Below are 13,504 nucleotides of genomic sequence, written 5' to 3'. Positions count from 1 at the left end.
GATAATAGGGTTAGCAGGGATACATGGACAGCCCTTATAAGGAGAGAGTCTAGTGAAAGTTCTGTCTAGTCTACTCTCTTGTTTCCAACAGTGGCTAGCCCTGGGATGGTTTGTGGGCTTTGCAGAGATAGCTTGTTTGTCCTCAGCATCAGTTATTCAAAGGGATGCTCTCCCTGAACATGGAAGTTCCATTTTGCTACTATAGCTCTTGACTGGAGGCAAATAGGAGAGCATGTACAGATTGACCAAGTCTTTATGAATTTACCTAGTGGCCATGGACACATAACATGATGGTATTATTGTATATACAAATATATAAAAAGTATATAAAAATATCAAGATTTCAAAATTTTGGCCACTAGTGGTGTCACCCCCCCAAGTGCATCATCTGGCGCATTCCACACCCTCCACACCCCTAGTTATGCCACTGACAGGCTGTCCAACAGATTTAAACAAATAGTCCAAAATCCTGTGCTGATCTAGGACTTACTGTGAGGCTGAGTGCGGAGAATGTCCCGGATTTCCAATCAGTGGTCCATGGGAATTTGCTGGGCTCAACAACAGAGGGCTCTGGGAACGAGAAGAGGATCCGGAGGATGTGCTTTCCAAATACCTGCCTGAAGAACAAAGACGAAGACACTGTTAGAAAATCAACAAGAGATGTCCCAGGTCAGCAAAACATTTTGTGGGAAGCCAGTTTGAAAAGAGAGGGAGGCAGGCCAATGCCCCAATCTTCATCCCCATAATGGCTTTGTTGACAACTCCTGCTAGTCTGGATACATACTGTTCAACCACACACCCCCGGCTTATTTCGGGGATGGTCTACATCAGTGACATAGCTAGAGAGGGTGCAAAGCACTAAGTTTTGCAGGGAGTCTTACCATGGCGTGAAAGCGGCCCCTCCCTTTCGGAGCCATTCCTGGTGGGGGGAGCAAAATGGAGGCATTCGCCTGGCACCAAAAGGGACAGGGAGGGGCCGCTTGCATGCTACGGTGAGGCTCCCTGCTTTGCACCTCCTCTAGCTACACCACTGGTCCACACAGTATTCCCCAGAAGACCTGTTTTGATTCACCAAGTCTTTTCCCCTCTCCTTCTCCATCGTTCTCCTTAACACTCCCCATGACAACATGGAGAATCCAAAAAGTCAAATGATCAGTGACACTCCACTTGCAATTAATGAGATGACTCTGTCACTAAACTTTTTTTCAGTTTTTGCAGCGAGATGTCCAGCTTGTTAATGATGAAATGGAGAAAAATCCGCCCTAGCAAATTCAGCAGATTCTTAGTGAAAGGAGCAAACTACACTTTAAATTGCTGGCTGCTGTTGACACACACCTCATCTCCTGGTACTGCTTAATTAAAGCCTGACATAGTTGCACTCAATGCTTCTCACACCCTCTACCCAAGCTGCAGCCAAAATGGGGAAGTAGAAGCGAGGAACCTGTGTACAATGACTTCATTACCAGAAGACACAGTGGCCCTGTTCAGACATTCCAATGTCTTTGTAAAAGATTATGTAGAGGGTGCTGCAAGAGCACACTGGCAAGCCCTGCTCCAGACATGCTCTAGGAACCCTGAGCACAATCTCCACGTTTACAGTGTTGGCTGCAGAAAACAAAAATTGTACCTTGGGAGAGATCTGTTGAAAAGTAGCATAGAAATATTTTTAATAAATCCCCCCTCCTGACCTTTACCTACTGGTCTAGGACCAAGCAGTGACAGGCAGGGTGTTTTTAACTTGCAAACCCAAAGAACTAAGAAGGTGATTCCCTCTCTCAAAGGGGCTTGGACTCTAAAAAGAAACTCAAGGGAGACACCAGTAATGGCCACTGAAGAAGGTGTTATGCTGGGATGAATAAAGACAGTTCCTCTCCCCCTACTAAACATAAAAGAGACACCATTTTAAATGGAAGTAGCAAGAGTGTTTCTGTTTTAAGGGGCTGAGAGAGTGGTGAGGAGGAGTCATTCTCCAAGCCATCCCCAATTTTGTGGGGAAGGAATTGGATCATGTCGACATTAACCCAAGCAGGAAAGAGTTCGGAGTTCTTGCTTTCGTCTTGCTCTCTGGTTTTGACTCCTCACTTGGCTCCTAGTCCCCATGGTGGCTCCCCACAATTCAGCTCTGACTTCAGACACTGAGTACTGTCATGTACAGTTTAGGCCTAATAACATGTAAAGCCTGAACCAAGCTAAAACAGTAACACAGAAGTGGCTTGCAGTCCTAGCTGCTAAGAATTCACAACTCAATGGAAGGTGATTATGTAGCACCTAGGCAGCCAGAAAGACGCCCATCAAGGATGGAATGCAGCTGGAGATCTCCAGGGGGGAGGGAAGAGCTGAGAGGGCGAGCTTCCAGCCCCACTTCCGGAGGACAGAGTCTTTGGTCTTTTGGTCTTTGTCTCTTGGTGAGATAGGAGGTGGGTGCACATCCTGCCCCGCCAGGACCATGTGGCCTCATACATAACTGAGGATCTACAAAAGAAGCTGACCCAGGTGAGAGTCAGAGAATAATAGCCAGTTAGCTTTATTATTTTATGCTGATATGTTTCCTAGAAGTTTTTAATGCCTCTAGCATTTGCTGCCTTTTGTAACTTTTTGTAACCCTATGTACTTAATAAAGTAAAAATCCTTTTTTTTTTGTTCATTGTCTGTTGGGGACAAAGGTTCAGAATCCTGCCTGGCTGTTCAGCAAGCTACCAAAAATCCTCATTGTGGACTAGTAACTTGAGGACTGAGACTTTAAGTAAAGAAAGTGCTCAGTGCCCACAAGGGATATAGTTAAGCCTAGAGGGTCTCGGTGTCCCTGGACTGAGGCACTGGCTCTTACAGGGTGGCGGCAGTACTACCGAACAGGGATCTTTGAGGGCTCTAGGGTTCAGAATCAACAACTCTGAGCACCCAAAACCCTGGGAGTGTGAGACCAAGTATACGACAAGTACTTACCCCCACCATGGAGAACCGGTGAACTGCGTGCTGAACCTGTGTTGCTATGAGAGCCAAATTTTTCCAAGAGTTCAGCGAATTCTCTTCTGAAAAACAAAAAGGAACAAAATTTTGTTTCGTTAGGAAACAAAATTATTCTTAGACCACAGTCAGTAACCTGAGTAGCTCTTACTGCAACCCTAAAAAAAGACAATATTTAAGATAAATTTTTAAAAAAACACAACTTTTTTACACAAATTTGAATTTCAGGTTTTTGTTTCGGAAAAGAGCTTTTATGGGGCATTTCAAAATCACTGTGAATCTTACATCTTGTTGTGAAAGATGCAACTGATGCAACTATCCATTGGGGCTTTTTAAATTGTTTTTTTAAACATTATTTTATTGTTTTAAAATGATTGTAAGTCACCTTGAGTGCCCTACTGGGAGGAAGTTGAGATAAAAACAAAACATTGATATATAATACTTTGCCTCCTGTTAATAGTTTTCCAACCCTTTTCTGTTTCACTTTTTGGGTGTCTCCTGCTCTCTCCTCCGTTCTGTGCCCAGCCAGGACATCTTTTGAAGAGAAGAGGGGACTCACTTTCCTTACAGACCCACCTTACTGCCGTAATGCTCTCCAGTCATCTCCTGTTGGGGGTTGGGGGCTAAAGCTCTGTCCTGATGATCCCCACAATTCCCTAGGCTTGCTGGTAGGAATGGCTAGTAGCAGACTCCTCTCTCCTTCCCAACAGGCCAATGAAGAGAATCTACAGTGGCAGTGCAACTGTTACCCTGCACATGCCTGATCTTGTCTGATTTCGGAAGCTAAGCAGGGCCAGGCCTGGTTAGTACTTGGATGGGAGACCGCTTGGGAATGCCGGGTGCTGTAGGCTTATACCATAGTCTTTCGAGACTGAAGGTTGCCAACCAAAAGTGCCTACCCACCGTCAGCAAAGATGTGGGGGCTTCTGCAATGTCTCTGGGGGATGTTGTCACTTGTAAATGGGGATACCAGGTACAGTAGCACAAGTCACCACATCAGAGTGTTGATAGTATCGATAATATCATTAGAACTAGGGGGTTCGTAGGTTGGCCCTGTGTGAATACCGTCTGATGGGCACAGGCCCTCAGCCAGTGCCTGACCAGGCTAGCCCCTGAAACCACCCCTGGTGTGTGGCCTAAATTTCAGCAGTGTGTGAGATTGAAGACTGCCCCTGCTGAAATGTGACCCACAAGCAGTCCAGACATGCTGATTACTATCACTGGGGCCAGGGACAAGCAAGCCTTGAGGCGATTAGAATCGCATTTGCAGTGTGAACTTCTGGTCATGACCTGGAGACTGGGGGGAAAAAAAAACTCAATACAAAACAGGCTCAGCCAGGATTGGCCTGACCCTGGGTTGTTCATCACTGATTGGCAGAGTCATTCACGGTGCTCAATTGCAGACCTCCAAAGAAGGGAGGGAGCGATCTGGGCATGTCACCAGTCCTGGTCACTACATCTGCGTCAGCAAGCAAGCACCCCTGACCCTACGGTGGTTCGGAGGATGATTACTCCTCTGGGCTCAAGGACACGGCTGAAAGATAATAAGGGATAAATAAAATAAAATACTAATCATAAAATGGGCGGCATAAAAAGCTCTCTCTCTCTCTCTCTCTCCCCTCCTCCTTAATCTTGGAGAAATGTATTGATGTATTAAACATTTTGTGAGATGATTATATAAGTGAAATCTCTACAAATCTTCAAAGGAAAAATAAAATATTTACAAGCCAGCTCCCCCCCCCCAGATAACCTTTTGCAGATTTACTGAATACCCAAGAGCAAGGGTGACCATAATATTGCTCTAAGTTGGACTTCTTTCTCTGTGCCATTCAGTATACTGTATGCCTTTCCTGGCCCCCGGAGCCCAAGGAGCCCCTGATATATGCAAACATAGCAGGGGCGTGCAGAAGTGGGAGGCGGGTGAGGCAGAACCTCCCCGCTGGAGTCCTTCGAAAAGCGCCTCTGCCGTGTGAGGCATGCAAGCACCCACAATTCACAGGCAGAATCATGGAGGGCAGAGTTGCAGACAGGCAGAATGTGTGGGTTTGTGGGTGCTTGGGTGCCTCAAACAGTGGCAGTGCTTTTTGAAGGACTCCAGCGGGGAGGCTCTGCTTCACCTGCCTCCCCACCCACCGCACATCCCTTAAACATATCCTGCATTTTTAAAAACTATATACATGAACTATGAAGAGATGGCTGGGCAGCTAGGCCAAGAGAAGGCCAGGTCGTGGTCCCCAAACCATCATGATGTTATGTGGAACATCAAGGGACTGCGGGCTGTGGAATGTTAATGCTATAGAGCAGGGATGTCCAAAGTTTTTGGCAGGAGGGCCACATCATCTCTCTGACACTGTGTCGGGGGCCGGGGAAATAAATAATTAATCTACATTTAAAATTTGAATAAATTTACATAAGTTTACATAAATGAATATATTGAAGATGAACTTATATAAATGAATCAAGGTCTTGCAATAGCTCAATGCCTATAAGAGGCCTTGCAAAAAGCAAGGCTGACCTTTCCTTAGCTGCCGCTGCTGCATCACAGATGTGAAAGAGCAAGCAGTGGAGGGAGCTCTCATCCCACAGCTCACACGAGAGGTCAAACAGTCGCCCTCACACTGAGAGAAGTTGCGTTGGGCCAGTGTGGGCTTCAGCAAATCTCCAGAGGGCCAGAGGCTCATTGGAGACTGGGGGCTCCCTGAGGGCCGCATTGAGAGGCCTTGAGGGCCACAAGTGGCCCCCGGGCCGGGGTTTGGGCACCCCTGCTATAGAGATAAGAAAATATGAACATGATGGATATTATCTGGTGAGAAAATTTCCAACTTCACACTGAGTGCCAAGGGTAACAATTCTGTTTTTTTGCCTCTACCTTTTTGTTGGGTGGAGGGACAAGAGGCCCAACCCAAAGCAGCTCAGTGCCTGAGGTCATGCTTGAATTTGGTCCCTCCTTTTTTGCATGTTTTATATTGGCATGCACATTACAGGTGGAGGAGAGGAAGAGATGGGGGCAGTGGCTTCCAACCTCCAGCTTTGCTGTCATGCCAGCAATACCCCCCCTGCCCCCGCACATCCACACCTGGTCCCTTCTTACCTTTTGCTGCCTCCAAATTTGCTCTCCTGCTCTGTTTTGAAATAAATCAGCACAGCAGTGGCCAGAATAAGGAAGCTGGGACAAGCATTGCCCTACTTTGAAAAAGGAAGGGCTATTTTTTTCCTTTTGGGGAAAGTGGGACAGCGTTCCTCCCCGTTTCCCTGTTCTAGCCCTACTCTGATGCTCTATTTCAAAGCAGAGTGGAAGACTGAGGACAGAGGGGGCAAACAGGGGGGGGGAAGGTGAGGCTGATGTGGGAGTGGTTGACTGGCACATGTTGCTGCCTGCCCCCATCCACTACCAGAGGCAGCCCACCTAATCCTGCCTCGTGGGTAGGCTAGACCTGGGGGTAGAACCTCCAGTTAGAGACATGGGGAACTCTTGGATTTCTACAGGATTTCTATAGGAAACCGTCACTTCCACCTTGAGAGAGGGAGAGAAGGAAAAAACAGAATCAACCCTAAAGGAACCAAAAATCAGATAGATAGTGTGTGAGTAGGAATTCATTCTGCAGTTGAGAGCACTGAGTCACAGAATGTTGAAGGTGACTGGGGTGCGGGGGTGGGGAGCACTGGAAAGAGGCCTGCTTGAGCCCCAAACAGCTTGTTTAGAATCTTGCAAATCAGGATGAACCCATTTCTGCCCAGCCCACAGGTGTACACATTTGATCCCTGTTGCATATATATAAAGTTGGGCAGAAATGGTTTAAGGTCAGAGGGACGCCTCAGACCAGGGTGGCCCAACCTTTACTGCTAAGGGGGCTGCAGTACCCTGGTGCCAATCCCCCAGGGTGCAAACATGAAAGTAACTGGCCGTGATGTGAGGATGGCAGGTTCTGAGCCACCAAAGTCACTTGAAGGGGGCAGTGGCAGGAGAAGCAGACAGAGGAGAAAGAGGAGGCAGTGGGTATGGAAGGATTTCTTGATCTCCCTCCCACAGTAGGGAGATAAAAAAAGTCATTCAGTTAGAAGGAGGCAGTGGGTGCGGCAGGGTTCTTGAGGGCCAACAAAAGAAATGTCATGGTCCACAAGTGGGCTGTGGGCGGCATGTTGGACCACCCTGACCTAAACAATTCTCTTTGCAGCTGTATAGTAAAACAGATTCTGGGGGCCCGAGGTGGTGGTAAATGGGCATGGTTAAAAGAGGAGGGGTTGGAGCTATAAAACCAAGGTCAAAGGTCCCTGCAAGAGAGGTTTGGGCTTGCTGTTTTTCCTTACATATGCCACTGATATGAACTCCCTACAGGTAGACCACAGCTGCGATACAAGGACATCTGCAAGAGGGATCTGAAGGCCTTAGGGATGGACCTCAACAAGTGGGAAACCCTGGCCTCTGAGCGGCCCGCTTGGAGGCAGGCTGTGCAGCATGGCCTTTCCCAGTTTGAAGAGACACTTGGCCAACAGTCTGAGGCTAAGAGGCAAAGAAGGAAGGCCCATAGCCAGGGAGACAGACCAGGGACAGACTGCACTTGCTCCCGGTGTGGAAGGGATTGTCACTCCCGGATTGGCCTTTTCAAGCCACACTAGACGCTGTGCCAGAACCACCTTTCAGAGCGCGATACCATAGTCTTTCGAGACTGAAGGTTGCCAATACAATACCTACAAGTGTCATGAATCACAAGCAAAACAGACCAAAAGCACTACCTGGGCAACAGAAGCTGACGTGTGTGATGCAGATGCTGTCAGCTCCTATCTTGTGTAATCATCCCAGCGCCTGACTGAAACTAAGAACAAGCAGATGTTTGTTACCGACTTATGACTTCTTTTCGGGGGCATAGCTAGAAGGGGTGCAAAGCACTCAGTTTGGAAGGAAGCCTCACCGCAGCGTGCATGACGCCTCTCCCCCTCCCCTTCGGAGCCATTCCAGGCCACTAAAGCAAAACGGAGGGTTGCCTCTGTTTTGCTTTAGCAGCCCGGAATGGCTCCAAAGGGGAGGGGCTGCTTGCATGCCGTGATGGGGCTCCCTGCAAAACTTAGTGCTTTGCACCCCCACTAGCTATGCCACTGCCTCTGTCTCTAGAGCAGCCATTTTCAACCACAGTGCCGTGGCACACTGGTGTGCCGTGAATGGTCCCCAGGTGTGCCACAGGAATTTGGAGGAGGGTCATATATCAATAGGACCATTGGGGGATGTGAGCCCCCACTGACAGCACAGTGAGCCTTGTCAATCATCAAAAGGCTGATGGTATGCCTTGACTATTTTAGTGCCTTGCCAGTGTGCCGTGAGAGAAAAAGGCTGAAAATCACTGCTCTAGAGGATGATAGAGCACCATAACCTCCATCTGCTGCATTGGAAGGGAGGGGCTTTCCACACTAGCTTCCTTTCTTTTAACAAGCAAACTGAAGATCAACCAATGCTCTGTAAATACTCTGCTTGCTCCTTCTGAGAACAAATCAAGCAGCCATCTACCAAATCAGATCACTGGACCCTCTGGCTTAGTATTGCCTACTTTGATTTTGCAGCAGTTGTCCAGAATTTCGACACTGAGGTCTTGCTCAGCACCAGGGCCTAGGAGGGGGGGGGGGTAAAGGGGGTAATTTGTACCTGGATCAAAAGGGGGGCCCAGGAACCAAAGGAGGGGGCCCAGAAAATTCCTGAGATCTTACAATTTCCTATCTACTGCCTGCACGGGATGCTGGCGACACTACCACAACTAGGGATGTTGAGGACGCTACTGATGGGTTGGTAAACCTGGGCTCCAAAGACTTTTCCAGCTGCCTCGACCCTCCCCCCACTCTGTTTTGACCCTCCCTGTCCCTATGCTGCTTGCCCATCACCACCTTCACCCGCTCTGTTTCACCCCTTCCCCTTTGCAAAGGGACCCAAAAGAAACTTTGTACCCCCTGATAAAATTCCTCTCAGAGGCCCCACTCAGCACTCACCTGGCAATGCTGCAGACTGAATCTGGGACCTTCCACAGGCAGGGTGCATACTCTAAGCCAGGGGTGCTCACACTTTTTTGGCTCGAGAGCTACTTTGAAACCCAGCAAGGCCCGGAGATCTACCAGAGTTTTTTTTTACAATGTTTGCGCCGTCATAACATATAACATTTATGTGTACAATGTATGTTGGTGTACCTTGAGCCCCACTGAGTATAACAGGACTTACTCCTGAGTAGACATGCCTAGGATTAGGCTGTGAGGCTGCAATCCTAGCCACACTTACCTGGGAGTAAGCCCCATTGAGTACAATGGGCCTTACTCCCGGCGTTTCCTCCCAGAGGCACCTGAAGGGGGGGGTCGGCACTCTGCGATCTACTCATTTTGCCTTGCGATCTACCGGTAGATCGCGATCCACCTATTGAGCACCCCTGCTCTAAGCCCTATGGGGCTTTTGTCAGGGCCCATGCCCATGTTAGGGTCCACACCCATGTCTAACACACCCTTGCCCTTGAGATGGCAAGGGCCCACTGCAGTTGTTGCCCCCCCCATGGCCACCAAGTAAGACAAGCGTCCAGGGAATGCTTGCTGGGTGATTGTGGGGAAACAGCAGTTGAAATAGTTTCCTGCCCCACTGTGCCACTTTAAATTCCCAGGTGTCCCGTCGGTCCCCCCCCCACTTAATCAGAGGCATCCAGGAACGGTTAAATAGCACTGTAAAAGGAAAAAGGCAGCCTGCTACCAGTGCTTGCCCCTCAGTGCCTCCACACTGGGCACCTAACCAGGAAAGCTAACTGGAAACTGGGCAGTGGACAGATGAGACCTCTCAGTGTAGCTGCAGGTGGCAGTGTGAAAGAAGACTCAAGTCTGTCTGCTGCCCAGTTCCCAGGCACCACAAGGGGTAGCTGTTGCGCACATGCGCTTTCTAAGCATGGGGAGGCTCCCTAAGGGCTTTTGCCCCAGCACCCCTCCCCTCAAGCTGGACCCGCTACTGGGCCCAAGAGTCTACCAAGCCCAGCAACGTGTTTCTAACAGTGGTCAGTCAGATGCTTCCAGATTACCCACCTGAAGAGCATGAAAAAAACAGCCCTTGCCTCTTGTTTTTTCCCCCCTGCATCTGGCATTCAGAGGTATACTGCCTCTGCTCATGGAGGTTTTCCCCTTGTTTGGGAGAGCTCTCTGTTGAAAGCATTCGTTTACAACAGGGGTGCTCACACTTTTTCGGCTCGAGAGGTACTTTGAAACCCAGCAAGGCCCGGAGATCTACAAGAGTTTTTTTTTTATAATGTTCGCGCCATCATAACATATAACATTTATGTGTACAATGTATGTTGGTGTACCTTGAGCCCCACTGAGTATAACAGGACTTACTCCTGAGTAGACATGCCTAGGATTAGGCTGTGAGGCTGCAATCCTAGCCACACTTACCTGGGAGTAAGCCCCATTGAGTACAATGGGCCTTACTCCCGGCGTTTCCTCCCAGAGGCACCTGAAGGGGTGGTCGGCACTCCGCGATCTACTCATTTTGCCTCGCGATCTACCGGTAGATCGCGATCCACCTATTGAGCACCCCTGGTTTACAACCAATAAAATGTATTCACTGAAAGTCACTACAACACACGCTTTGCACACAACCCTCCACTCCCCAATTGGTATAAAAGGAAATCCTCACCGAGCATCATCATCTCGGGCAATAAGAAGGCGCATGTGGCTGGTGGCAGACGCTGTTCTGAGAATATCCACAGCTCTGGGGGAAGACCAGAAAGAAAAGAAGCAGTGAGGCAGAGGCTCACACAGGGACTGCTTCGACCTTGGACTCAATTGCAGTGGTTCTCATACTTTTAGCACCAGAACCCACTTTTAACCATGAGAATCTGTTGGGACCCACCAGAAGTGATGTCATGACCGGAATGACATCATCAAGCAGGAAAATTTTTAACAATCCTATGCTGCAATCCTACCCAAGCTTACCAGGAGTAAGCCTCATTTATTATTATTGTTAAAAGCATATACAGAGTAGCTTGTTAAAAGTACAGATCTGTAACATTTCCCCAAATGCAGTCACATGCCATGGTAGCATCATGTCTAATATGTTAAAAATAAAATATTGAAATGAATGGGGACCCACCTGAAATTGGCTCGTGACCCACCTAGACACATAGTTTGAGAAGCACTGCTTTATTGAATGCCTCATTCACTTCTCTTAGAATGACCAATCCTTGTAGAACTCCTAGCTTGTTGGGAAGCTTAACCTCCTCCTGAAAATATCCAATTTCTGTAAAGTCGTGGATTCTTCCACACCCAAATCAAAACCTGACCCCTGGAGATAGCAATAACACCCTTTAGCTTCACTCAGAATAGAAACACCAGGGAGCAACATCCCTGCAACTTGTATGTTGGGTAGATCCCAGAACCATGTGGAGCTGAAGCAGATTCAGAGCTCTCTTTTGGATACCATACCTCTCGCTTGTAACTCCAATCAGACTGTCTCCGTTCACTTCTAAGATCTGGTCTCCTGGTTGCAGGCGGCCTGAAGGAGCAGACAAGGGAAAAAAAGTCAGACTGATGGAAAGAGCAAAACATCTATCCCTGAGAAGTTGAATGGGCGCTGCTAATTATGAATAGTTTATACTCCGTCATAAAACTTTGTACAGTTCCTTTTACCCAAACAAAAAGGAGACGTTTCTGCCCCAAGTGGCTTACAGTCTAAAGGCAGGAGCCTCTGATGAAGGCTAAACTCCAGAATAAGGTAAACAGCAGAGAGAAACATTTGGGCAAGAGCACTAGAATGGACGGAGCAGGACCTCTGAGAGGAATTTTATCAGGGGGTACAAAGTTTCTTTTGGGCCCCTTTGCAAAGGGAGAGGGTGAAACAGAGCAGGGGAGGATGGTGACTGGCATGCAAAATAGGGGCAGGGAGGGGTGAAACAGGGTAGGGGGAGGGTCGAGACAGCTGGAAAAGTCTTTGGAGCCCAGGTCTTCCAATCCAGGTGGCATCAGTAGTGTCCCCAGCATCCCCAACTGTGGTAGTGTTGCCAGCATCCCGTGTGGGCAACAAGTCTGATTAGATAGGAAATTGTAAGATCTCAGGAATTTTCTGGGCCCCCTCCTTTGGTTCCTGGGCCCCCCTTTTGATCCTGGGCCTGGGTACAAATTACTCCCTTTACCCCCCTCTCCTAGACCCTGGGATGGAGGCTAAAACTGCCCCCCCCATGACTCAACTAGGGTGAGGATTGGGTTATATTCCCTTATCAACCAGTTGTTGTTGTTGTTGTTGTTGTTGTGTGTCATGGAGATAAACTTTGTGGAACTCTGTGGCTGGGAAGCAATGAGCTATTTGCCTACATGACCTGCTTCTGAGCTTCCTGAAGGAATCTGGCTGATCACTGTGGAAAACAGGATGCTGGAATAGATCCGGAAAGGCTCTTCTAATTTCTCTTGCATCCTGTTTTTGCCCCGTGGCACTTCCACCAGCCTCAACTGGCCACAGATCTCCTGCTTCCTCAAATCACCCTTTCTCCCTTGCTTCCCTTACATTCCATTCTTTAAACTAACTCTTTCCGCAATCCATATAAACTGGGCAGAGAGGCACAGTTTAAAGGGCTGGTGGCACTTTTACATTTAGTAGGAAGCGGGGAGAGTGACTACCTCTTTTCATTTCAGCATAGCCTTTTTTGTGGTGACTGTTTCAGTGTCTCCTTCACTTCTATTTTTTTGGATTCTGAGTCCCTTGGAAGAGGCACCCGTCTTCTCATTCCCTGTTGCTATTCAATCTGGTTTGAGAATCTTTTTTGTTGAAAAGCAGCACATAAATATTCATAAACGACAACCAGATAATTACCTAATAATGGAGTTTGGGTCAAAACAATGAGGTTCAAGACTAGTTATTCCATTGACTCCAATGGGAGGTTTTTTCCCCCAAGACAGGGCAAATAGCACATCCAGAGGAGGGACAATCCAAGACAAAAACACAGGAGGGATAGGGTTAAAAGGTGCACTACACTCTTCCACATCCCTGATACAGATCAGACTTCCCACGCTTGTTATTTACAGGAAAAGAGCAAGCACACCCAACATCACCTCCAGCCTGGGCCTGCTGCCTGCCTCAGTCTGCCCTCCTCCCCCCACCACTCCTCACTCCCCTGCTCTTATAACTTGAAAACAACGAAGATAATTGAGCAGAAGAGGAAGTGTGCAGGAGAAGTGGGCTAGAGTGTCTCTGAGTCCTCTCCTTCACATTTCCTCTTTGGTTCGAAAGCTGCATTCTTCCACTGCAAATCCAAGCAGTAGCAGATTTGGAGCTGGTGGCTGGCAGGCCATGGAGTAAGTGAAGTGGCATTTGTGGCCTTGTGTGGTAAGGCGCTGTACAAAGGGGTAGCGTTTGATGTGACACCTTGGGCGCTGGGAGGCCTTGGGCCAGCTCTCTTACCTAGAACCTACTCCAGCCGCATAAACCTTGCCAGCCTCCCTGGGACACTGAGCAGATTTGTTTGCCTGAGAGCACAATCCTAAGCTTGTCTACTCAGAGGAAAGCCTCACTGTCTTTAATGGAGCTTACTCTCAAGAAAGT

At 48.3% G+C, this 13,504-nt stretch overlaps 1 protein-coding gene across 1 annotated transcript in view; it reads right to left on the bottom strand.

Moving 5' to 3' along the window:
* LOC136633685 (syntaxin-binding protein 4-like) overlaps positions 1-13,504 on the bottom strand; it is a 69,919-nt gene that overhangs the window by 36,550 nt on the left and 19,865 nt on the right. Inside the window, 4 exon segments of the mRNA XM_066609459.1 lie at positions 491-617; positions 2,944-3,029; positions 10,607-10,681; positions 11,395-11,464. Coding sequence (XP_066465556.1) covers positions 491-617; positions 2,944-3,029; positions 10,607-10,681; positions 11,395-11,464 — 358 coding nt within the window.

The sequence above is a fragment of the Tiliqua scincoides genome, chromosome 13, assembly GCF_035046505.1.
Source record: "Tiliqua scincoides isolate rTilSci1 chromosome 13, rTilSci1.hap2, whole genome shotgun sequence".
NCBI classification, from domain to species: Eukaryota; Metazoa; Chordata; class Lepidosauria; order Squamata; family Scincidae; genus Tiliqua; species Tiliqua scincoides.
The sequence above is the reverse complement of the archived record's forward strand: the minus strand, read 5'-3'. Positions and strand labels throughout refer to the sequence as shown.